General features: G+C 37.6%; 1 protein-coding gene across 6 annotated transcripts in view; it reads right to left on the reverse strand.

Annotated features, from left to right (window-relative positions):
• The window catches only part of Upf2 (UPF2 regulator of nonsense mediated mRNA decay), a 118,265-nt gene that overhangs the window by 88,885 nt on the left and 3,384 nt on the right, over positions 1 to 25,996 (reverse strand). For all 6 annotated transcript variants that reach the window (XM_059263549.1, XM_059263546.1, XM_059263547.1 and 3 more), the window contains 4 exons: positions 23,572 to 23,951; positions 18,613 to 19,392; positions 7,735 to 7,895; positions 1,041 to 1,235 (listed from right to left, as the gene is read on the reverse strand). In XM_059263549.1, the coding sequence (XP_059119532.1) occupies positions 1,041 to 1,235; positions 7,735 to 7,895; positions 18,613 to 19,392; positions 23,572 to 23,933 (1,498 nt within the window). In that variant the 5' untranslated portion in view covers positions 23,934 to 23,951. The remainder of the gene's footprint in view (positions 1 to 1,040; positions 1,236 to 7,734; positions 7,896 to 18,612; positions 19,393 to 23,571; positions 23,952 to 25,996) is intronic.

Raw genomic sequence — 25,996 nt, forward strand, 5'->3', positions numbered from 1 at the left:
TTCTGTCAATTAACTCTCTCACAGAGACCTAGCTAGATCTAGCCTATAAAGAACATTATGTAGAGAGGTAACTATACAAAACCTATGCTTTCAGGGGAAACTCTTGTCTTCTAAGATCTCATATGACTTCATTTTAAGATACTGAAAATAAACACCTCCAAATCAATTTGAATTAGTGTGAAGATACTGGTTCTAGTAAAAGTATGTTCCCTGGCTAGAAAGATAGCTCGGTGGGTAAGAGCACTTGTACAAACATCAGTTCTAATCCCCAGCATCCACATAAAAAACAGACTTGGCCACTTAAACCTCTAACTCCAACACTATGGGTGTGGAGGGGAAGACACAAGATAATGACATGAGCAGAGACAAGAGGGCTTGCTGATTGCCAGCTTAGCTCCACATCCAGCAAGAGACCCTGTCTAAGCCGGTGGTAGTGCTGCACGCTTAATCCTAGCACTCAGGAGGCAGAGGCAGGTAGATCTGTGAATTCAAGGCCAGCCTGATCTATGGGGCGAGTTCTAAACAGCCAGGACTGTTAAATAGAGAAACCCTGTCTTAAAAAACCAAGAGACCCTGTCTAAAGAGAGTAACATGGAAAGTAACATGGAAAAGACTTTTTGTATCCTCCTCTGACTTTTCATATGGGGGAATGGGCCTGTACATCTACACATGTGGACAGCAACCAAAACATGGTAACCAACACCTTTTAATGCTCTGTTCCTCATTATTACTTCATTCATTTAATCTAATGCACATACACTGTTTTCAAACACATACCATTCTGAAGCTCATTCCTACCACATGGAATGTCAGCTGTTTCCTTGAGAATTTGCCTTTGGAAGGAGGGTAAGATGGCTTAGCTGGTAAAGCACTTGCCCTGCAAGGCTGAAAACCAAGTTTGATCCCTGGAATCCACATGAAGGTAGAGAGAACCGATTCTGTAAAGATGTCCTCTGATCTACATGCACTACCCCCAGCCCCTGGCACACACTAAATATGCACAATAATAATAATAAATAACATTTGAAAAAATAACTTACCTTTGGAATCATCTTTGTTAGCATCTTTGTTCTGACTTTTTTCATTGTCTTTAAACAAGATGGCTGGAACAAATGCTTTCAAATCAATGAGGTTTTCATAAAAATTCCGAGCGTCTTCATCTTCCCATATACCACCTTCTAGATCATATTCTCCAGGTTTACCAGGTGTAAATATATCGATTCCAGGTCCATGCTCTACAATAAAACAAACCATGAGCAGATAATACTATTTCAGAAATACCATGGTAAACATAGCACTATACCTTTTGTTTTCAATTTTGTAGTTATTGAATCTCTATTGCTTCAACTGACTAGAATTTCTTCAATCAACAAGCACTTGAGATTTCACATGATTATCTTTTTTTGTTGTTTTGTTTTTTAAGCCCACAGGGTTTCTCTGTGTAGCTCTGACTTTCCTGGAGCTCACTCTGTAGACCAGGCTAGTCTTGAACTCAGAGATCCACCTGCTTCTGCCTCCTGAATGCTGAATTAAAGGCTAGTGCCAACATGTTTGGCTTTTTTTTTTTTTTTAAGATTTATTTATTTGTTCTTATTTGTGTGTATGTGTGTGTGCATGTACCTGCATGAGTATACCGGATTCCCTAGAACTGGAGTTATAGATGCTGAATGTGAGTGCTGGGCATCAAACCTCTCTCTTCTGGAAGAGCAGTAAGTAAGTGTTCTTAACCACTACACCATCTTTCCAGCCAGTGATGTTTTTGGTTTTTTTGTTTGTTTTTTTGGTTTGGTATTTTGAGACAGGGTTTCTCTGTTAATAGCTCTGGCTGACCTGGAACTCGTTCTGTAGACCAAGCTGGCCTCAAACTCAGAGTTCTATCTGCCTCTGCCTCCTGAGTGCTGAGATAAAGGTATAAACCACCACTGCCAGGCCCATCTTTTTAATTATAATTATTGCAATTATAATTATTTCATGTGTGTGTGCATGTGGGCAAATGTGTGTTCGAGGTCAGAAGACAATTTTCAGGAGTCAGTTCACTCCTCCCAACTTCATGAGGATTCTGTGAACCAAATTCAGAATGTTAGGCTTGTGAGGCAAGTACTTTTACCCACTGAGCCATCTCAATAGCCAGCATGTGACCATCTTTAATATCAAGTCATACTTTTATTTTTTGTTTTTTTTTCGAGACAGAGTTTCTTTGTATAACAGTCCTGGCTGTCCTGGAAATAGCTTTGTAGACCAGGCTGTCCTCAAACTCACAGAGATCTGCCTGCCTCTGCCTCCCAAGTGCTGGGATTAAAGGCGTGTGCCACCACCACTTGGCATAAGTTTTCAGTTAAGTCTCCAAATCAGATACGAGCAGAAAACCATCATAAACACTGAATTCAGAAGATCCTTCCTCTTAGTGTGATCCTTGACACATTACTATATATGATACTAATTGATAAATAAATAGCTGGAAAAGGAGGGATGAAAGATAAACATATAAATCTTTCTTTTCTCCTGGGGTTATGAGGTGCTCAGTATTGAACTCAGGGCCTGGGGCATGCCAAAATCAGCACTCCATCAATAAACTATTATCCCCAGCCTCCCCTCCCAATATAATCACTTAGCAGAGAATGGAAAACTATGTCTATATTCATTCTTATCCCCTCCTCAATCTCTCCTTACATATAACCACAGAGTAATAAGCACAGAGCATTAAAAAAGAAAGAAAGAAAGAAAGAAAGAAAGAAAGAAAGAAAGAAAGAAAGAAAGAAAGAAAGAAAAGAGAAAATTCCTAGTTTATAATCAGGAGGCCACCCATAGGCTTTATTTCTTCTGTACTTGTCTCCAAACTAAAACTATAAATAATCAGGCATGTGAGGTGTGGCTCAGTGGGTAAAAGGTATTTGCCACACAGGTCTGATCCTCAGAATGCATGTAAGAGTGGAAAAAGAGAACCAATCCTATAGAGTTGTCCACTAATCTCCACATGTACGCTGTGACACATGCAAGCTCTTCACACACACACACACACACACACACACACACATGAAATGAATAAATATTATAAACAGTCATATGGATTAAAATGAAACCCATAGAAAATTATTCACTAAATAACAGGAAAAAGAACAGCAAAACAAAACACTGGCTCCTTAATTCCTCTGAACTTACTATAAATAATGTATTTTAATGGAGGATTAATAGGACAATAAACCCATACACCAAAAAGGAAAACACTGACAGATTCACAAGTTTTATTTAATTAAAAATATAAGCAAAAGCAAAAGACAAACTAGACAATACTGATAACACTGATAAAAAGTTATTTATAAGCTATATATGTGTATTATAATAAAACATGGTTTTTGCTCCTGATTCTTTACACAAAGCCCCCCTAAAACCCTTGCAATTCCCTGAGGTATGTTATTTTTATTCAGTGTTTATATTACTTGAGGTTATGCTAATAGGATAAATTAGAGTGGGGCACTTAACTTCAGAATAAGTGCAGTCACCAGGAAAAAAAAAAGGGTACCCACAGACCTTAAAATGATTAAGATTAGCTTTAAAAAGTTCTGCAACAGGAAATTTGAAAGTATGAGGAAATCCTGTGCAGTGAAACCCTCTCTTGAAAACAAAACAACCCCCCTGGAACAGGCAGATCTGATGAGTTTCCAGGTTGGTGAAAGAACACTTCTATACACAAAAAGGGTTGGTTACTCACCCACACTACACAAGAACAGTCTCCTACCACATCCTCTTGGTTGTGTATCTCTCTCCTTTACAATTCTTCATTATAATCTGGTAAATTTACAATGTTTCCCTGAGTTCTAGGAGCCGTTTTGTAAATTATCAGATCACATGAGGTACCCACAGAAACCTTGCTTAGAATCCTGAACAAGAGGCCAGACTTGCAGTGGCATCTTAGGTGGGGACTCCTGAACAATTATCACAAACAACAAATTAAGAGAATTCTAGTCCTTTAGTAGGGAGGGTATTTTGAGGGCATTTTGGGAGGGTATCTTTCCACATACCCCTGGCTGTCCTGAAATTCACCATATAGACCAGGCTGGCCTTGAATCCACAAAGATCTACCTCTCAAGTGCTGGGATTAAAGGCAAGCACCACCAAACCTGGCAGGAATCTAGTTCTTTGTGAGAGTTAACACTAATTCTAGGTAGTTTCCAAAATGAAGTTTAAGATACACAAATTATACCAGGTGGTGGTGGCTCATGCCTTTAATCCAAGAACTCTTTAAACAGAGAGGCAGGCAGATCTCTGTGAGCTTGAGGTCAGCCTGGTCTACAGTACAGAGTGAATTCCAGGATAGCCTTGGGTACACAAAGAAATCCTGTCTTAAAAAAAAAAAAAAAAAAAAAAAAATAGCCGGGCGGTGGTGGCGCACGCCTTTAATCCCAGCACTCGGGAAGCAGAGCCAGGCGGATCTCTGCGAATTCGAGGCCAGCCTGGGCTACCAAGTGAGTCCCAGGAAAGGCGCAAAGCTACACAGAGAAACCCTGTCTCGAAAAACCAAAAAAAAAATAAAAAAAATAAAAAAATAAAAAATAAATAAAAATAAAAAATAAATAAAGAGAAAAAAAGAAAAAGACATACAAATTATATCAGAGAATTGGTTAGTATGATAAAAATGCCACAGATATGGCAACAGTAATGTCTTTGGGAGAACGTAGAAAATGTGTGTGTGTGTGTGTGTGTGTGTATTTGAGAAAGAGATCTATATACTAATAAAAGACAAAAACTGATAGTGTCCAAGCAGGTAAATAAAAGAGAATAACAAATCTCAGCACTAATCAGGATAAAGGTAAGAAACACATTTATCACTTCAATCCTTTAAGATTACGAAATATCTTTGTTTCTACATTTATATCTATCAGACTACATATATTTTGGGTTACAGAAAGAAATAAAGGCAAGCACCACCACCACCCATCCTCATTTTTTTTTTTTAATCCTAAAATATGAGCAAGTATTTTACACATACAAAAACAATAGACGGGGGCTGGAGAGATGGCTCAGCGGTTAAGAGCACTGGCTTTTCCAGAGGACCTGGGTTCAATTCCCAGCACCCACATAGCAGCACACAACTGTCTCCAACTCCATCCAGTTCTAGGGGATCCGACACCCTCACACAGAATATACACAGGCAAAACACCAGCGCACATTAAATAAATAAATAAATAAATAAACAAACAAACAAACAAATAAATAAATCTTAAAAAAATAATAGGCTAGCAAGAAATAATTTTTTAAAAATTTAACTTCTCAGCTAGTTGTGATGGCATACACCTTTAGTCACAGCACTCAGGAGGCAGAGGCAGATGGATCTCTGTGTGTTTGAAGCCAGTCTGGTCTACAAAGTAAGTTTTTAAGACAGTTAGGGATACACAGAGAAACTCTGTTTTGGGAAAAAAAAATAACTTCTTGGCTGGAGAGATGGCTCAGCAGTTAAAGAGCACTGGTTGCTCTTCCAGAGGACCCCAGTTCAATTCCCAGCACCCACACGGCAGCTCACAACTGTCCATAATTCCACTTCCAGGGGATCCAACACCCTCTTCTAGACTTTGAAGGCCAAACAAATAATAATAATAATAATAATAATAATAATAAATACATCTTTGGGGCTGGAGAGATGATTCATCAGTTAATGAGTATATACTACTCTGGTAGCGGTATCAGGACTCCACATGGGTGGCTCACAATTGGCTGCAACCTCCCCTCCAGGAGATCTGACATTCCCTTCTGGTCTCTGTGGGGATTGCAAGCATGTGCACAAACCCATACTATACACACACATACATAATTAAAAATAAAAATTTAGGAACAATAAATAAGAATACATGGACTGGAAAGATCTAAGTAGAAGTGTCTGCCATCAAGCCTGATGACCTGAGTTTGGTCTTGAAACCTACATGGTGTGAAGGAAAGAACTGAATTGCAGAAGCAATCCCCTGACCCATACACACACATAATTAAGTAAATGTAAAAAAGTACAGAAATATTAGAAGTGCAATACTGAATTACTTTCTTATTACACATCTGACAATAATAAATTTTTCTGTAACCCTAAATGCTGCTGGAGGCAAGTCCCTATTGGACATCATCTGAGGATAACTATAACAAAAGAATTTAGGGGGCTGGAGAGATGGCTCAGAGGTTAAGAGCACTGGCTGCTCTTCCAGAGGTCCTGAGTTCAATTCCCAGCAACCACATGGTGGCTCACAACCATCTATAATGAGATCTGGTGCCCTCTTCTGGCCTGCAAGCATGCATGTAGGCAGAACACTGTATCCATAATAAATAAATAAATCTTTAAAAAAAAAAAAAAAGAATTTAAAGGAACTCATGATAGAAGCAAAAGAGTATTCTCTAAGTACAGAGTCTTTTCTATTCGAGGATGTGTTGCAAGCAGCGGTAGAAGGTTATTAGATTGTAATATCTAATTTAAAAATATGTGAAGCTATTTATAAAGCCTAAATTTTTATTAATGCGAAACAGACCTTAAAGTAAGTGAAAGTAAGTGGTCTTTTTTTTTTTTTTTTTTAAATCATGAGCTGGCTAGGAAGACTGCTTAGTTAGTAAGTACTTGCCATGCAAGCCTCAGAACCTGAGTTCAAATGCCCAGCAGCACCCACATCAAAGTTTCGTGTGGTGGTACACACCTGCCATCCTGAACTGGGGTGATACAGATGGGCCCCTAGGTCCTACTGGCCAGTCAGTCTGACCAAATCAGTACGTGCCAGGCCCAACAAGAAATCATCTTAAAAAATTAAGGTGGCCAGGCATGGTAGTACATGCCTTTAACCTAAGCGCTCAAGAGGAAGAGGAGGTGGATTTCTGGGATTCTGAGCTCAGGCAGGACTATAATTTTTTTTATATTTATTTATTTTATGTGTATGTTTTGCCTGCACGTATGTTATGTGTAACACGTGCACGTGTGGTGCCTGAGGGAGTCAGAAGAGGCCTTTGTATCCTGTGGAACTGAAGTTAAGGATGGTAGTGAACTACCATTTGGGTGCTATGAACCAAACCCAGGTCTTCTGCAAGAATAACAAGTGTTTTTAACCACTGAGCCATCTCTTCAGCCTTTCAGCCAGGGTTATATAGTGATCTTGTCAGAAAGAGAGAAGAAATAAGGAAAGGAGTGTGGAAGGAAGGAAGAAAGGAAGGGAGGGAGGGAGGGAAGGAAGGAAGGAAGGAAGGAAGAAAGGAAGGGAGGGAGGGAGGGAGGGAAGGAAGGAAGGAAGGAAGGAAGGAAGGAAGGAGCAAGAAGACACCTGACATCAATCTCTGGCTTCAACTCATATGTGCACCAAACCATCCATAAATGCACAAACCAAACACACACATACACAAACAGGTAGAAACTAAGTAAGACACCTAACATTTATCTCTGAACTCCATATACATGTACATACATGTTCTTGTGTCCCTTCACATACATGTGCACACATACATCACAAAGATACACTCTCCCACACATATACAAAAAAAACTGCTTTAAAAAAAAATCATGATTAAGGATATAGTGCACTGGCAAGATGACTTAATGGGCAAATATGCTTGCTGCCAAGTTTGATGACCTGAGCTCAAGCTCAATCTCAAGGTTATACAGTGAAAGCAGAGAACTCCAAAGTTGTCTCCGCCCCCCCCCTCACACACACACACACACACACACACACACACACACACACACACACACACACACAGAGTCCCCGGGTAGTATCTTACCTTCTGGTGTTGGTTTGTCCTGAGGAAGATCTGGCATATTTTCATCCAAAAGGTCTGCTAAGGATTGAGAATTTGCCAGCAGCTTCTGGTAAGACATTGCAAATTCTTCATACTGTTTATGCCTATCTTCACTTAGCTCGCCTTTAGAATGCAGAATACGCCTATAAACAAATGATGAAATAAACTGATAAGTTTGTCAAAGCAGACAAGATCATGGGAAATGGTCCATGAAATCTGATCTTACCACAGAAATTTAACATAATGATCTTTGCTAACTTATTTTTTTTTAATCTCACATTCTCTGGCTATATCTGAAAATTAAAATACAACAACAACAACAACAAAAAAAAAATCACCCAAGCAATTAAGTTTACTCAAAGATTGAGAAGTATGCATCCAGAATCACCATAATATTTAACTTTACTAAACAACAAAAGATAATTTAGTATTCTGTTACAAGTATAGAACCTTTTGACATATGGTCCACCAAAAATTTTATTCCAATTCACTAACTGGTTTTAAAAGCAACATGTTATGAAAAGAAACAATTATCCTTACATCTGAACAATGATTTCATAAGAAAATGTATTTAACAATTTACTGTAAAATAACTAATGTTGTTATTTTGTTATACTATGCTTTCCTAAGACATACTGTTACCCAAAAATACTCACATCCATAAATGTCAGTTTCTAAATATAACAGGTTCAAAATCAGAATTGGTCATCCATAAACTTCTATGATCTGAATCAAGATTACCTTTTGTAAAAATCCATTTTTCCAATATAGTCAGTTTTCAATTTACAGTACTATTTATTCAATGGATAAACAGTAAGTGATCAGCCCACTTACTCAAGTCTAGGCTTTCATGGGGAAGCCCAAGGATATAATTTTTCCTACTTCACAAAAGTACCAATAAGTCATTCTTGATTACTAATGTAAAACTATTAGAAAATAACCAACATGTATAAATCAAAATTCCCACCATATTAACATAAACAGTTAAGACTTATACAGAAAGATTCAATTTGTTCTAAATATGTATATAGTAGTACAGTTGGTATTTATAAACAATACTGTACATACAACAAAGGTTTTATAGGTTGGCTGAAACTGGGTCTCAAGTAGTCCAGTCTGGCTTCAAGCTCACTACTGTTGCCAAGGCTGGCCTTCAACTCCATGATCCTCCTGTCCCCACCCCAAGTGCTGGGATGTGCTATCACACCCAACTTTCAATATAGACTTTTAAAAGCCATAATATGAGCCATTATAATATGAATTATAAACTAAAGCATTCCCAAAAGTAAAGTTTATTGCTTAGCATTTGAGCATCTTATAAACTAAATAAATACTTATTTTTTGAGGTGCTATCCTCTTAAAAGTCACAGAAAATAAAGTGAAAACCATGCCTACACTCACTTTTCCCTGCCCACTTAGAACAATCTCCAAACGTCCCAGATTACTCACCTAGGAAAACCTTTTCTGTGTGTAACAAATACTAGTTTTATATTTGGAGTATCAGCTGGCATTATAAGCACATCAATGCATGGATTCACTAAATCAATCATTTCTTTACTTTCCCAAATCTTATTAGGATTTACAGTGAGAAATTTTGAGATCAGGGATGTGACTCTGTGGGAGAACACTTCCCTAGTATGTACAAGGCCCTGAACTTCAACCATAGGAACACCAAAAAAGAACACAATGGAGAGAGTAATGGAGGGAAAAATAATTTACTATCAGATTAAATTAAATTTAATTAAATTAATTAAATTAAATTTTTCACTAATTTTCTTATGATTTAAAAATATATTAGCAACTTCTGTCAAAACAGTTTAACCATGATTATCTCAATAAAGACCAAAACTATTGTCTTAAAAATTTTCCCTGTTATTTACTTCAAAGTAATGTGATAAGCAAAATAAAAGTTTATTTCAACAAGCTCATGGATTTTAAAAATTAAAACAAAAATATGTATATTCATGAAAGAAACTATTAACATTACTATGAACTTCTTAGACTATTTAGTCAGTTCTAAAACAAATTTGGAAAAGTTTTTAGTTAAAACAAATAAATGATTCAAATATTCACAATGGATTGTCAAAATAGTCAGCCAGCACACTTACCATCAAGTCTGACAACCCAACTTCTATCTCTGGGACCCACAAAGTTAAAGAGAAAACTGGATGTGCACTGCAGCATGTACGCACACACACTACATACATAAATGTAATAAATAATGTGCAAATTATTATCAGAGGTGATAAAAACTGGAGTTCATTCTCATGTAAATTCTGCTAGGAGAGAGAATCATGGTTGTAAGACATTTCAGTACAGCTAAAGAAAATTACCATGCAACACTGAGGTCAGCAAGATGGCTCAAAGGGTAAAGTGCTTGCCACAAAGTCTGATGGCCAAGTTAAGTTCCTGGGATATACACGAGGAAAGAAGAGAATAACTTCCACAAGCTGTCTTCTGACCACACATGCACTATAGAACACCTGTGCATGCACACACAATTTCTTTTTAAGAAAGAAAGATGTGGGGCTGGAGAGATGGCTCAGAGGTTAAGCGCACTGGCTGCTCTTCCAGAGGTCCTGAGTTCAATTCCCAGCAACCACATGGTGGCTCACAGCCATCTATAATGAGATCTGGTGCCCTCTTCTGGCCTGCAGACATACATGCAGACAGGACATTGTATACACAATAAATAAAATTTAAAAAAAAAAAAAAAAAAAAAAAAAAAAAAAAAAAAAGAAAGAAAGATGTAACACTATTACAGTATTTGGGGGGAAAATCGCATAAAAATAAAACCGGGGTGGGGGAAGGCTAGAACACAGTCTAGAAATGTATTTCTTTAAGAAGTTTTAACCTTCTGGTCATCTGAAGAGCATACATAAAGTCCATTAAAATAAACAATACCAAAAATTTCTGGCACATAAAAAGCGAAGTGATAGCCATTTTTATCACAACTGAAAACAGAGCTACTTCAGGATGAACTTCAAGTACTTGCCTGGGACTTTGCACTTATCAACTGAACATGATTCAAATCAATGATTAAATTTAATTCCATGTATCTAGATTCTGGTTCTCTTTCAGTTCCACTGGGACCAAATTAAAACTTTAAAATTGGGGATGACCAAACATACATGTAGTGTAGACACATATGCAAGCAAAACATCCATACCTATAAAATAAAATAAAAACAGATGGCTCGATAGTAAAGGGCCCTTGCTCCTCTTCCAGAGAACCTGAGTTGGATTCCCAGCACCCACATGGTGGCTCACAACTATCTGTAACAATTCAAGAGGATCTAACACCTTTTCTCACTTCTGTGAGCACCATGCATGTATGTGGTGAACAAACATACATGGAGGCAAAATACACATAAAATAAAATATACCTTAAAAAAGCTTTAAAACTTCAGAGATACTCCTTAGCCCTCCCTCAAATCTTAATTATTTTGTTGTTGTTTTGTTTTGTTTTAGAGGCAAGGTCTCAGTGATAGGGCTATAGCTCAGTGGTAGATCATTTGTCTAACACCCATGAGCTCCTAGGCTCAACCACTAGTATAGAAGGAAGGAAAGGAGGGAGGGAGGGACGGAGGGAGAGGTCAGTGGGCCTTGTAGTGTAGCCTGGTCTTCAATTAAATATAATACCCAGATGGTCTGGAATCAGCAATCCTCCTGCCTTTGCATCCTGAATGCTATGGATCACAGGCATGCACCAAACCCTGACCATGATCAAATTCTTTAACAACGCTAGTTTATCTAATTGTTTAAAAAAACGTATTTAGGAGCTGGGCGTGGTGGCGCACGCCTTTAATCCCAGCACTCGGGAGGCAGAGGCAGGCGGATCTCTGTGAGTTCGAGGCCAGCCTGGTCTCCAAAGCGAGTTCCAGGAAAGGCGCAAAACTACACAGAGAAACCCTGTCTCGAAAAACTAAAAAAAAAAAAAAAAATTAAAAAAATTAAAAAAACGTATTTAGGTTAAGTATTCAGTAAAAGAGCTCTTAGGAAAATAAAAACTAAGATTTTGGTTTGTTTTCTAACTACATCATACACGGAGAACTTAGTAAACAGAACAGGATACCAAAGAGAACCCAAAGTGCTATCTAATTTGATCACTTATCTAACACACTTATTGAACAGCTTACTGAATCTACAGCACACAATAAGACTATTATGACTTTAAGCACAGAAACCAATCATCAAAAGTGGCCTCAAATTCCCAGAGCTCTGCCCATCTTAGCTTCCAGAATGTTGGGGTTAAAGGCTTGGGCTACCATACTCAGTTTTGTGTTTTCTTTTCTTTTTTTAGATTTATTTATGTGTGTGAGTGTTCTGTCTTCCTATACATCTTCATGACAGAAGAGGACATCAGATCCCATTGTAGATGGTTCTGAGCCACCATGTGGTTGCTGGGAATTGAACCCAGGACCTCTGGAAGAACAACCAGTGCTCTTAACCACTGAGCCATCTCTCCAACCCTGAAGTGGTTTTTTAATGTTACTATTGTTAATACTGACAGAAAATATCAAGTAGTTCACATTTGAATCAAACATTAACCCATTAATGCCTCATAATAAAAGGCATACTTTTTCTTTTCCGATTTCTCACTTTTATGATTGGACTAGTTATTACTTTTTATTATTGTATAGATTACTTATTTGCTTTAAATTGTCTTAAAAATAAATTTTTTAAGGGAGCTATAAGCATAGCTCAGCAAATCTGAGGTAAGACTATCAGAGTTCAATGTTTAAATATTGATGTTTAAAAAGTTTAACATACCAATTTTCAAAACAATAATGACTCAGAAGTTTTTCAGAGACAGATCAAACTGTCAATATATTACATAACAAACATGTCCACAAGGCCCTTAAAGTAGTGACAGATGCTGTTAAAGTACTTTTCCACATATGAATTCACTATATGACCCACGTTTACATCAAAAGTAGAACACTACTATTTTCTCCATTTGAAGGATAGGAATGCTGAAGCACAAGTATGTGAGGTAACTTGCCCAAGAATACAGAGCAAATGACAGGTCTAGGATTTGAACCCAAGTACTCTAGTTCTAGAGTCTGCATTATTAAAAACTAGACTATGATGCCTCTAAAATTAATCTATTTTGGACATTATATTGGAATTACAATCCCTCTTAAATGTACATACCAAAAGCAAGGTGCTTACTTTAAGTCCTCTTTTTAACCAAAAAAGGAATTCCCTCTGGCTGGCATCTGATTTGGTAAGGACTGAGTAACTAGTCAGAAATTTTATAAAATAGTACCTGTAGTGACAACAATGGGTGCTATATAGCTATGAGAAATACAGCACTGAAAAAAAGAACTTGATTTTGTCATTGGCTCTTCACATTACCTTGGGCAAGTCCTCAAATTCCTCCATCAGTCACCTTCAAAATACAGGTATTTCTTTTAGGGATATTGTAAAGACATCAGTAAGACTATACATATGACACATTATACTGATAGAAAATGGTGTTTTCATGGGAGGAAAAAGTACCAATGCCACTGTAAAAGGTAAAAAGCTTAAATGCCAAATATTATTTTGATCTTCTAGAAGTCAAATTTTTAAAAATTTCAGCAAGAATACAAACATCCCTGCCAGGCTATATGAACACACACATTTAATCTCAGCCCTCGGGAGGCAGAGACAGGTGGATCTCTGAGTTCAAGGTCAGCCTGGTCTACAGAGTGAATTCCAGGGCAGCTGGGGCTACATAGAGAAACCCTGTCTCAAAAAACCAAAAAAAGAATAGGACACATAAAAACTTGAAAATATGGTCATGACTAAACCAAGAAAAATTTTGTGTTTTTAACCTCTCATCTGCTCCTCCATTGTCAAATCATCACAAAAATATGCTCTAGAATTATACCAAATTTCTTACAATCTCATTTTAATTTGGTTATGGTTATTTTATTTCATAAAAGGACACTAGCAATATAATTGTACTTATTCACATATTTGTTCAATTACTATGTCAAATTCATTTAAACAAAGTTAGTAACCTAAGAAGAGGTAACAATGTAGGGTTCATTTAACACTGTTAGAGCTTGCTTAAGGAGAAAATTCAGTAAGTCAATATCTTTCCTTGTTGTTGCTGTTCTCAAGACAAGGTCTCACTATGTAGCTCTGGCTGCCCTGGAACTCACCAGACTGGCCTCCAACTCACAGAGATCTGCCCCCCTCTGCCTGAGTGCTGGGATTCAACTATACCCGTCGAAATATAGTGTGTAAATATTATGAACTGATCAACCTGTAAGAATAGGTAAAACCCACTTGAAGGAAATTAGAGTAAAAGCATTACTTAATTTTAAATCAGTATATTTACGTTTCAATATCAATCAAACTAGTACTACTTTTCTGATTTTATTAACAATTGGGAATGTTTACATTCATTACATCTTTGACTAAACTTTAAAATCAAATCACTTACTGCCAAAGATATGAGCAATCAGGACAGGACTAATTTAAAGGTGTTAAAACAAAACTTGCTACTCTTTACATCAATTACCAGGGTGGGAAGGGATTAATAAACTTTAGGGCAATGGTTCTCAACCTTCCTAATGCTGAGACCCTTTAATACAGTTCCTCATGTTGTGGTGACCACAACCATAAAATTATTTTCATTGCTACTTCATAACTGTAATTTTGCTGTTATGAATCATAATATAAATATTTTTGTTTTCTGATGATCTTAGGCATCTTACAGGTCTTACCCTGTAAAAGGATAGTTTGGGGCTGGAGAGATGGCTCAGAGGTTAGGAGCATTGGCTGCTCTTCCAGAGGTCCTGAGTTCAATTCCCAGCACCCACATGGTGGCTCACAACCATCTGTAATGAGATCTGGTGCCCTCTTCTGGTGTGCAGGCACCTATGTAGGCAGAACACTACATATATAATAAATCTTTAAAAAAAAAAAAAAAGGATAGTTTGACTTCCCCAAAGGGGTCATGACTCAAGGCTAAAAACTGCTTCTTTAGGGTTTGGTGATAGAGGTACCTGAATAAACCTGGCTTTTGTCCCAGCACCCCCCCCAAAAAAAAATTAAGTACTGAAAATTACTACTTAATATTTCAATATATTATTTCACTCTACTAAAGAAAGTTTTCTGTTAATTATAACATTATTATATTTACTAAAAATTAAGTAGTTCTTCAATTTCACTAAATGTCAAAAACTAGTAAGACCTCTATAACATAATGATCGCTGCATACAACAGAAGGCAACACTTACCAAGCATATATATAAAGCTATATATAAACTCCAGTTGGCAAATATTAATTTTAAAATCAATACATGCTGTTACTTCCCAGAGCTGCTTAAGATTACTTAAGCAAATTGTATAATAAAACATATTTGTAAAGGAAAAAATTTTTTAATTCAAATTTGTCAAAATTCACCTTATTGTAACTCTACTGCTAGTCAAAACTGTAAATTCTTCAGAGCTAAGAAGTAGTATTAATGTATATACTATAGACAACGTATGAGAAAAAAATACTTAGAAAACTCATTATCACTAATAGTCATTCATTCCAGAGACTTTAAAAAAGCATCAGAATTCATTTTTTTGTTTCGTTTTTCGAGACAGGATTTCTGTGTAGTCCTGGCTGTCCTGGAACTTGCTCTATAGACTAGGCTAGCCTCAAACTCAAGAGATCCGCATGCCTCTGCCTCCCAAGTGGGATTAATGTGTGCGTAACTGAGCCTGGCCAAGAAAGCACCAGAAATTCTGAGTCAGTCTATGTTTAAAAATTAGATGGACAGAACTGGTCTGGTGGCACACACCTGATATCAATATCTGGAAGGTTAAAATAAAGAGGATATTGAGCTGGAGGCCAGTGTGGGTTACACAAAAAAAACTGACTCCAAAAAACAACAAAAAAAATTGGTTGAATCAAATTTTAAGTATAAACTTTAATGCACAGAGTAAGATTTCATAAGCTCTAAGAACAGTGCTTTCTAACAAGTTAAACAGTAAAATTACTAAAAGCATTTATGACTCTTAGACTGAAAATAGTGCATATGATTTTCCTAAGACACTGGATTAAAAAAATTTTTAATTACATGTGAGTCTGAAGTATCAATTCACTTATTACTCAGTTTTCTAGGATATCTCACCTAAGAGAAACTATTGTCCATGATTGACTTTTTTCCTATGTAAGCAAGTACTAGGTCATGTTTTCAAAGGAGAAACTTTTAAAAACTGATTACTTCAGAAGTAAATTGTAATAAGCCTTTTCAGAAGAAAGGGATTCTGCACTGATCCATTTCCCAGGTTAATTTTTTTTCCTCAGTGAGGTTATCTGCATCTTCACTATTGAAATTGATTAGCAAATGAAAGTATCTTGAGCCCTAAGTAACTTACTAAGCCAGATATCAAATATTTTCTATTAAGATTTTCACATCCCCAAATTATTGCATCTGTAAGTAGACAAAGTATGCTAGTACAAATGACTTCCATGATGTTACATGTCAATCTACCCTGAAAGTAAACTCTAAAACTATAGATGAATAGTTCTGTTATTACTGGGCAGTGATGACATATGCCTTTAATCCCAACATTTGGGAGGCAGAGGCAGGCCAGCCTGGTCTACAGAGTGAGTTCCCAGACAGCCAAATCTACACAGTGAAACCCTGTCTCAAAAAACCAAAAAATATAAAAAATAAATAGTTCTGTTTTCAAAGCAGGTAAGTTTTTGAAGAAAGGCCACAATAATAAATGAACAGAAAATATGTCTATCAAAACTGTAGGTGGACAAGCAGATAAGAACCCATTTACTGCTGGCCGTTGGTGGCGCACGTCTGTGAGTTCAAGGCCAGTTTGGTCTACAGAGCTAGTTCCAGGACAGGGCTACACAGAAAAAACGCTGTCTCGAAAAACAACCAACCCACCCATTTACTAACCTGAGTACTTAATAACACACATAAAATCATTTGCAAAATCATTAGGCTAAAATAGCATATCCAATCATCTAAATAAATCTGAGTTAAGCAAACAGAGTGAGATACCACCTCAAAAAATAAAGAGTTCAGCAAGTGTATAATCAGGATAAAAAGTTGCACTAGTTCAAAGTAAAGAACTACCTTAAAAGCAGATCACTTGAACCAGGTGTAGTGGTGCACACCTTTAGTCCCACCACTCAGAGGATGAGGCCAGCCTGGGAAAGCTTGAAGCCAGCCAAGGCTACCTACGGAGACCTTGTCTCCCAAAAAAAACAAAAACAAAAACAAGAGTTCATTTGAAAACCAGGCTTCAGTGTAAAAAGGCCTAACAAAAAGACAAATGACAAGACAGCTAAATAAGCAAAAGCAACTGTGGTCACAGAAAAGAATGTATCAAAATAACAAATGCCCTAGGGATGGTGAGAGTGTCTGAAGATGATTGGAACAGTACAGAATTGAAGATAGCTATCCTGAAAAAAGAAAGCATCTGGCAGTCAGCAAATATGCGATTGAAGTCACAGGAATCAGAGACTGTGTCTCATATTGGCATTAAATCACTGCAGTTTCTCTCTACTAAGATGCTATAAGGCTAAAACTAAATACATAAACTCTAAAGTAACCTATAAAACCATGAAGAAGTCAATAAAACTCATCAATTGTTATTTACAAAGTCAGTTGTGATGTATTAGGTAGACCATATATGGGAAAGGAGGATGAAAATGACAAAGCATTATGCAAATCATAATTAAGAAGATTTAAATATATGAAAATTAACATTTAAAACTATAAACAAGAACAGTAATTCTGTTTCCATTTTACTTTTTTCTTTGAGATGTTATTTTGCTATGTTGCCCAGAGAGTCTAATTCTCACCTGAGTGACCTTTGGTCACTAGGACTATTCACATAGTCTGAACATCAACATGACCCTGTACTAATATACTACTACTATCATACACAATCACTGTCTTTTTGGTTAAATCAATCACCTTCCAGGGGTAATTACTTACACTAGTACTCCCCCGCTGCAAGCTCAGGAGAACAGAAAAAGGTATGTCTTCTCATTAATTGTTGATCAATAGAAATTCTAGACTCCTAAGCACATAATTTAACTAGTGGTAAAGTATTCAGCTAAATGGAACTGATATTACTCCTTTCTGCATACCCCAGCCCTCCATCAAACCAACACCCCCATTAAAGTTGGCCCAATGCTCACAAACTGTCCTCAGTGCAGACATTAGTAACTACAGTATCTTCTAACAATTTAATTGGTTCCTTAAAAGGGTCTTTTTACCCACGACCACAGGCACAGTACATAACTCCTTTAAAACTGAAAATAGCAGTTCTCAGGAAGAAGAGTCCTGTCAATGCACTTTAAAACTTATCCAGGGACAGTTTTTACAGCTAACTTCATACACTATTTCTCAAATAGTGATCTGAAGCACCACTGCTAACGAATGACTCATTTTCTTTACAAGAGCAGGTAGCAGCAGTGACAGTAACAACTTAAAATACAAACGATGAAAGCAAACCTGTTAGGAGACACAGTGAACCAAAGGAAAACACTGGCAGGTCAGTTAAAGTGACAGAAACAGAAAATTTACTCCTCAACGTTCATGAGTTTGTTTGTTTGTTTGTTTGTTTTTATACCACAGGAAGAAAACATATCAACAAAGCAAAAATTACCACCTTTTTGCCAGATTTCTTTTAAAAATCAGAAATGAAATCTATTGTAGAGTCACATTTACACATGAGTACTTAAGACTATGATACTGTTGACATTTTCCTGGAATGCTAAGAAATCACCTGTAAGGAGCCCTTTTCCATAAGTTCTCTCAGTGGCATGAAGACTTTAAACATTTTAAGTACGAGCTCCACAATAAATTCTCAATTCTGAGAAACATTTGAAAATCACCTGTTTTGCCTCTCAGTATTCTGAAGCTCCCTGTGGTCCCTTTTCAGGTGTTTGGTCAAAGATGTAAAGTACTCTTTTAAAAGATTCTGGAAAGGCTGTTGCTTCTCTGGACTAATTATCTCACTAGGAGGAAAGTTCAAATTAAACTTCTCTGCAGCACTCTTTACTTTCCTTGGTACAAGTCCAGCAATATCATCTCCGCAATGTCGACAGAAACTAATCACCACAGAAACGTGAGTGTGGGATTCCCGATCAGCATTAATAATACTTTTTAGCTGTTCATAGATTAAGGAAAGACCTTCCTTGTCAGTGAAAATTCCCACTATTGTCAATTCTGCAATGAAACGCAAGTCAGTTCTTAGCTTGGTAATGTTGGGCGTTTTCTCCTCTTTCCTTGCTTCAAAATGTTTTTTCCACACCTGCAGAAGTGAGGGCGCGAAGTCGGCATACCGCTGGTGAAAGAGAGAGCAGAGGTGCACGGCACAGTTCACATCAGAGATTTTTAATTTTGCTTCCACAATGGAAGCTACAGCTTCTGCAATATATTTGCTTAAATTCAGGCCATTAAAATCATGAGACAAGGAGTCTCTCTGTTGTTCCGTAATCGTTTTTAGTTTCTTGACAAAAGCAGTATTTTTCTTTAAGCTCGAGTCTAGGCGGCTAAAGAAATTTTCCTCTGGTCGGTTGTCTGGAGCATTTTGGTTTTTACTACGGAGTTCCTTTCGTAACTGATGTCGTTCCCAAGCTTCCTGATGAAGCTGAAGGGATTCTTCTTTCTCTCTATGTAAAAGACAAAACACAAATAGAAATACACATTTTGAAGCATCATTTATAAATCACTTAAAAGTAAAAGCCAATGAAAAACTATGATCTAAGTATAAGAATCCAAGCTGTACAAAAGGTGCAAAAAGACTATTACTTTTTTTATATTTTCGTCTTGTGGTACAGCAGAACCTTGGGCCTTACGTATGCTGGGCAAGCACTGTACCACTGAGCTGCACTCATCACCTCTTTCATTACTTTCCAAGGTATCTTGTTAACAACTCAATATAATAATAGCACAGTAAATTAGCACACCTACTGTGGTAGAATGATTTTAAATAACTAATCCAAATTGTTACTCATTCTGTCAATTTGCAAGTTGAACTGATTAAGAAATAAGGTTCAATATGTAAAATATAAAATGATATGCCTGGGAATGATATAAAATGTCTAACAGAAGCATTGGGCAATTAGAAAAAAATTTACACAAGAAACATTTCAGCTAAAGAACAACCATTATAAAATATATTTAAACTGAGAAGCGGTGGCGCATACCTTTAATCCCAGCACTCAGGAGGCAGAGACAGGGGCATCTCTGTGAGTTCAAGGCCAGCCTGGTTTACAGAGCGAGTTCCAGGACAGGCTCCAAAACTACACAGAGAAACTCTGTCTTGAAAAACCAAAAAAAATAAAACAAAATATATTTAAAATGTTCTGAATTATTAAGAATTGTTTTTCCATACTCAGCACTTATCAAACCGTTAGTAAAGGCCAGCCAGAGTTACGTAAAAAACTGCCTTAAAAAAAAAAAAAAGAAAGGAAGATCCTAGGCTGGAGAGATGGCTCAAAGTTAGGAGTACTAGCTACTCTTCCAGAGGACCCAGGTTCAATTCTCAGCACCCTTATGGTAGCTTACAACAATCTGGAACTCGAGTCCCAGGGATTTCTTCCCTTCTTCAGGCTTCCTAAGACACTACATGCATATGGTGCACAGACATACATCCTGGCAATCACTCATATACATAAAGTAAAAATAAAATCCAAATTTTTTCTTCATGAACATCAATAAAAAGAAAAAACCATGACTGACAGAGCTGGCAACTATGACTCTAACAGTTTTCGCCTTACTTTTCTCCCCTATTCCCTCTACCTTGCTAAACTGTTAGATTACATTCCTAAAGCTAGCCACCAAGGTCTATTCCCTATTTGGCCACTTCCTCCTCCTGAGGCTCACAACCAAGGTCCAGCTATCAAAGTATTGAAGTATAGCAATCAAGAGCCCCCGTTTGGCCATACAATTTATCTATTTATTTATTATTTTGGTTTTATTATTATTATTATTATTATTATTATTATTATTGTTTTTTTTTTTGAGACAGAGTTTCTCTGTTGTAGCTTTGGAGCCTTTCCTGGAACTCACTCTGTAGCCCAGGCTGGCCTCGAACTCACAGAGATCCACCTGCCTCTGCCTCCCGAGTGCTGGGATTAAAGGCATGCGCCACCACCGCCCGGCTGACTATACTATTTAACATGCCCAATCAAAATAAACCAACTCAGCCTCGTCCATCTGTCTCCATCCAGAGGCAGTCCTTTGTCCCCCAGGGCAAATACCCCTTCCCTATCTCCCTTGTTCTTCTTCCCTTCTCCCTCATCCTCTGTCTCCTGTCTTTGTCTCTTATTCCCTGCCCTTTGTCCCTCTGGGGCAAATAAATCTCCTTTGTGCTGAGAACTTGGTCTTGGGGTATCTAGTGCTGACTTCAATTTCCTTTCAATGACTTAGGAAGTTCTACCAGCTTAAACTCCTTGAATGAATGCAAATAAACTCAATTTAACCTAAAAGACTAGCTAAAAGCTGACACCCGTTAAGACTTGGGCCAGTGGTGGAAACAAGAGACAATTTGATTTTAGGATTTTAGAATATATATTTTAAAATATAAATCTGCAAAAAAAGTAATTTTCCTCTTCCTGACATTAATCACTTCTTCTTTTTTTTTTTTTTTTTTTTTCTTTTACGGTTTTTTGAGACAGGGTTTCTCTGTGTAGCTTTGCGCCTTTCCTGGAACTCACTTGGTAGTCCAGGCTGGCCTCGAACTCACAGAGATCCGCCTGCCTCTGCCTCCCGAGTGCTGGGATTAAAGGCGTGTGCCACCACCGCCCGGCCTAATCACTTCTTAAATAGTCTATTCTACCTCCATGCCCCACTCCTACCCCCTGCTGAGAGTTAGGATGTATTATCAGAGGGGTTGGTTGCATTTGAATATAGAAATCTTTCGGTCACATAAACTACAGGACTTGTAATGAAAATTAAAAAACAAAAGTCTAACTCATGTATTTGAATTAAGCAAATCAATTTTCTCCTGTATTGAAAACATAAAGTCCTTATGGGCAAATAACACAATGCTTTAAAATAGTTTAGAAAGGACTGGGGGATGCAGCTCCATGACACAGTGCTTTCCTTTCAAACACTAAGGTTTTGGGTTCAAGTCCAACACCACTGAAGAGTAAAATAATTTCTTGGAGAAAAGTAGGTAATTGCTGATTAGCACAGAGAGGAATGTGGGCTAAGACTTGTTTGTCATAACATTTTATTCTTGTAAATACTTAAAATTTTTCCAGTAAAAGGTTGGTAGTGGGGCTAGAGAGTTGACTCAGCAGTTAAGAGCACCAGCTGTCCTTCCAGAGGACCTGGAATCAGTTCCCAGCACCCACAGTGTGGCTTACAACCATCTATAACTGGTTCCAGAGGCTCCAACACCCTCTTCTGACCTCAGCTGGCACTGTGTGCATGTGGTGCACAGACATACATACAGGCAAAACACTTATACACATAAAATAATAAAAGTAACAAAAATCTCCAAAAACAACAACAAAAATGGTTGTTTTTCAGTTATTTTAAAAGCTCTTTGAAGCCAGGTGTGTTATGGTGCACGCCTTTAATCCAAGCACTTGGGAGACAGAGAAGGCAAATCTCTTGAGTTGGAGGCCAGCCTGGTCTACATAGTGAGTTCCAGGATAGCCAGACCTATATATATAATGAGACCCTGTCTCAAAAAAAAAAAAAAAATAACAAACAAAACTAACTTTGAAGGGGCAAAGGAAAGTACTGTGAAATCAAGTATGTTTACCAATTAAATTTCAGCTAGATGGGTCAGCAGGTAAAAGTGCTTACTACACAAGCCTGACAACTGAGTCTGATAAAAAAAAAAATTTTAGCCTTTAATCCCAGCACTCGGGAGGCAGAGCCAGGCGGATCTCTGTGAGTTCGAGGCCAGCCTGGGCTACCAAGTGAGTTCCAGGAAAGGCACAAAGCTACACAGAGAAACCCTGTCTCAAAGAATCAAAAAAAAAAAAAAAATTTAGTTTTGGAAGAAAAGTAAATAAGCAAGAAATTCTTAAGAATGATGGTTGTGAATATTCTAAAATTGGCCACTACTACTGCCTTCCAGACCTCTCTTATTAAAAAGGGAGAGGGCTGGGCGTGGTGGCGCACGCCTTTAATCCCAGCACTCGGGAGGCAGAGGCAGGCGAATCTCTGTGAGTTTGAGGCCAGCCTGGTCTCCAAAGCGAGTTCCAGGAAAGGCGCAAAGCTATACAGAGAAAGCCTGTCTGGAAAAAAACAAAAAACAAACAAAAAAAAAAAAAAGGGAGAGACTGAGACTGAAGAAATGTCTCAGTGGTTAAGGGGACTTGCCATTCTCCCAAAGGACCCAAGCTTGGTTCCTAGGACCCATATCAGGTGACTCACAAACACCTGTGTACAGCTCTAGGGGATCTGATGCCTTCCTCTGGCCTCCTGGGTCACCTGCACACACGATACACACTAAACACACACATAAATAAAAAATATATATTAAAATAAATAAAGGAGCGATTGAGGGTTTGTAAAGTGTATTGCAAAGTAAATCTTAGTGGAAGAGTACTTGCCTACCCTGTAGAAGGTTCAAGGTTGAATCCCTGCCACTGAGGGGAAAGGGGGAAGCTCCATGAGAAAAGCTTTTGCAAACAAAAATCCCAGCTCACCCTGGACCTCATAAAACATTAAGGACTGCAATATGTAAAGCACCTCCAACACGGCCCTAGTCTGGAGGAGAACTAATAAAACAAGCTAACGTCCTCCCAAACCCCACGAAGCTGCAGGCAGTGCTGTATCGGAAACAACCATCCCTCACTCCTTCCCGCCTAACTAAGGGTTCTTACTTCAGCTGTGCAGCTGCTTCTTCTTGCTGCCGTTTGGCCTGCTCTTCCTGCTTTTTTCTCTCTTCCTCTTCATGTTTCTTCTTTTCTTCCTCCTCCTTCTTCTTCAATTCTTCCTCTGCCTTCACCTTTTCTTCCTCTTTTTTCTTGCGTTCCTTGTCTTCCTTTTTTCTCTTATCTTCTTCAAGTTTCTTCTTTTTGTCTTCAGGGACTTTACTGACCTCCTTCTTGGCAGGGATCTTGAGATCGTCTTTTGGTTTCTCCTTGCTGCTCACTGGCCGCCTTTCACTGCAGTCTTTCTCCTTGTTGTTTAGTAAAGATTCTTTGTCTTCCATACTTGCTGACTTTTTACGCTCAGCTGGCATTATGTGACCCAGGACAATCTGTAAGAGTAAAAGAATGTCAGTACTGTGGGCAGAGAGGCTTTTACTTAATGATATGACATTATATTTTAAACAAACATATGAAGCTTGGAAACTATGAAATTTTAAAATGCATTGAAATTAATATTGCTGTGACAAAAAATAATGCCTTGGGGAGCTAGGGGTGTACTGGTGGTAAAGAGCTTGCCTAAGCATGCACAAGACTCAATCTTCAGCAACACTAAAAAAGTTGTTGGTTACATTCCACATTTTATCATTATTAGTTATTCCTATATCTAAGTATTTTTGTTTGGTTTGGTTTGGTTTTTACTCTTTAATTAAGGAAACATTCAAGCATAAAAGTGGGTTGAGCATGGTGGTGCACACTTTTATCTCAGCACTTTGCAAGGCAGAGGCAGGCAGGTCTCCATGAGTTCTAGGCCAGCCTGGTCTACATATCAAGTCCCAGGATAACCAGAGCTCGAGAGACCAGTCTCAAAAAACAAAGCATAACAAAATAGTGGTTGTACATTTGGAAATTCTAGACACATCATCCAGCTTCAACCACAATCAACTCCAAAACAATTCATCACTGCAACTGGAAACATCAAGAGTAAGTTTTAACCCAAGTTTTTTATGTGTGTTAAGAGCAATACCCTGTAGGCCAAGGCAGGAGACTGTCATGAGTTAGGAGGTCAGCCTGTGTTATATAGTGAACTGCACACCAATTTCGGCTATATGGTTAAGTCCGTAACTTTAAAAAAAAAAAAAAAAAAGATAGCCTGGCAAGGTGGCTCTACCAAGTCTGACCATCCCAGGATCCCACATGGTGGAAGGAGAACCAGTTCTTACAAGTTGGCATCTGACCTCCACATACACTAAATAAATTAAATAAATCATTTTTTTTTTTTTAAGTTTTTAAAAGAATAAGAAACTGAGCACTGGAGATGAAGCTCGGTGGAAGAACACTAAGCCCTGAATTTTTTAGGCCCTGAATTTGATCCTTGGCACAGTGAAACAAGTAAGGAAGTTTGTCTCTTTTGCTGTGATTGTCCCTCCATGAAAGAATGCTATCTAGCATGAGTGAAGACCTGGTTCAACCCTCAACAACCCCAAAGAACAAGGGAAGAGAGAAAGATACTGTCTTACTATTTTATATAAAATTCATGGGATGTGTTTATACAAGAGAATAGGTATAAAGCAAAAAACGCTTGCTACCTACAAATTAATGCACAGAGAAAAGAAGAGTCACAAATTTTACCCCATTACTATAATCTTATCAAACTTTTAAAACAAAAAACTTATTATCTAAAATCAGACCATGCTTTCAATCTCATTAGTACAAGGCAATATTTATAAACATAATGATTACTAAATCTGTATATTCTGTTCTACATCTGTCAGTAGGGTAGCCAGTAGCACAGGAGTTTCTAAACCTCAGCACTATTACCATTTGGAGCAAGCCTGGTGTTTGTTTGTTTGTTTAGCAGTGATAAAAAATTGAAATGAAACCTAAGCTTTCTGCCCACAAGGTAAGTACTCTACCACTGAGCTGTATCCCCAGCCTACAGGATAATTCACTCTTTGTAGAACTGAAAAGTTATCCTATATCCCTAAAGCAACTAAGGACCTCTGTGCCTCCCATCCAGTAAATGCAGCAGTCTCTCCACAGTTATGAAAACAAAAATTATTCCAGATACTAATAAATGCTCCTGAGGGACAAAAGTATCACTGGCTGAAGAACCACTGCACTAAACCACTTAAACATAAAATCTATAATTCAGTTCCTCAGGACTACCATATTTCAAGTCCCCAGTTCCCCGTGCCTAGTGGCTACCTAGCAGAACAGTACAGATACTGATCATTTCCACCATCATAGAAAGTGCTATTTGGACAGCACTAAACAAATTCACACCCTTAACTGGAAACTACAAATACTGGAAGGAGAAAAATCTGTATATCTCACCAAAACATAGAAGTTTTTTTTAAATATATTTCTCTACCGAGAACTAGCTATATAATTTTTTGGGCAATACTTTTATGTTTTAATTTCTAAATAATCTATA

This window comes from Peromyscus eremicus, chromosome 5, assembly GCF_949786415.1.
Source record: "Peromyscus eremicus chromosome 5, PerEre_H2_v1, whole genome shotgun sequence".
Taxonomy (NCBI): domain Eukaryota; kingdom Metazoa; phylum Chordata; class Mammalia; order Rodentia; family Cricetidae; genus Peromyscus; species Peromyscus eremicus.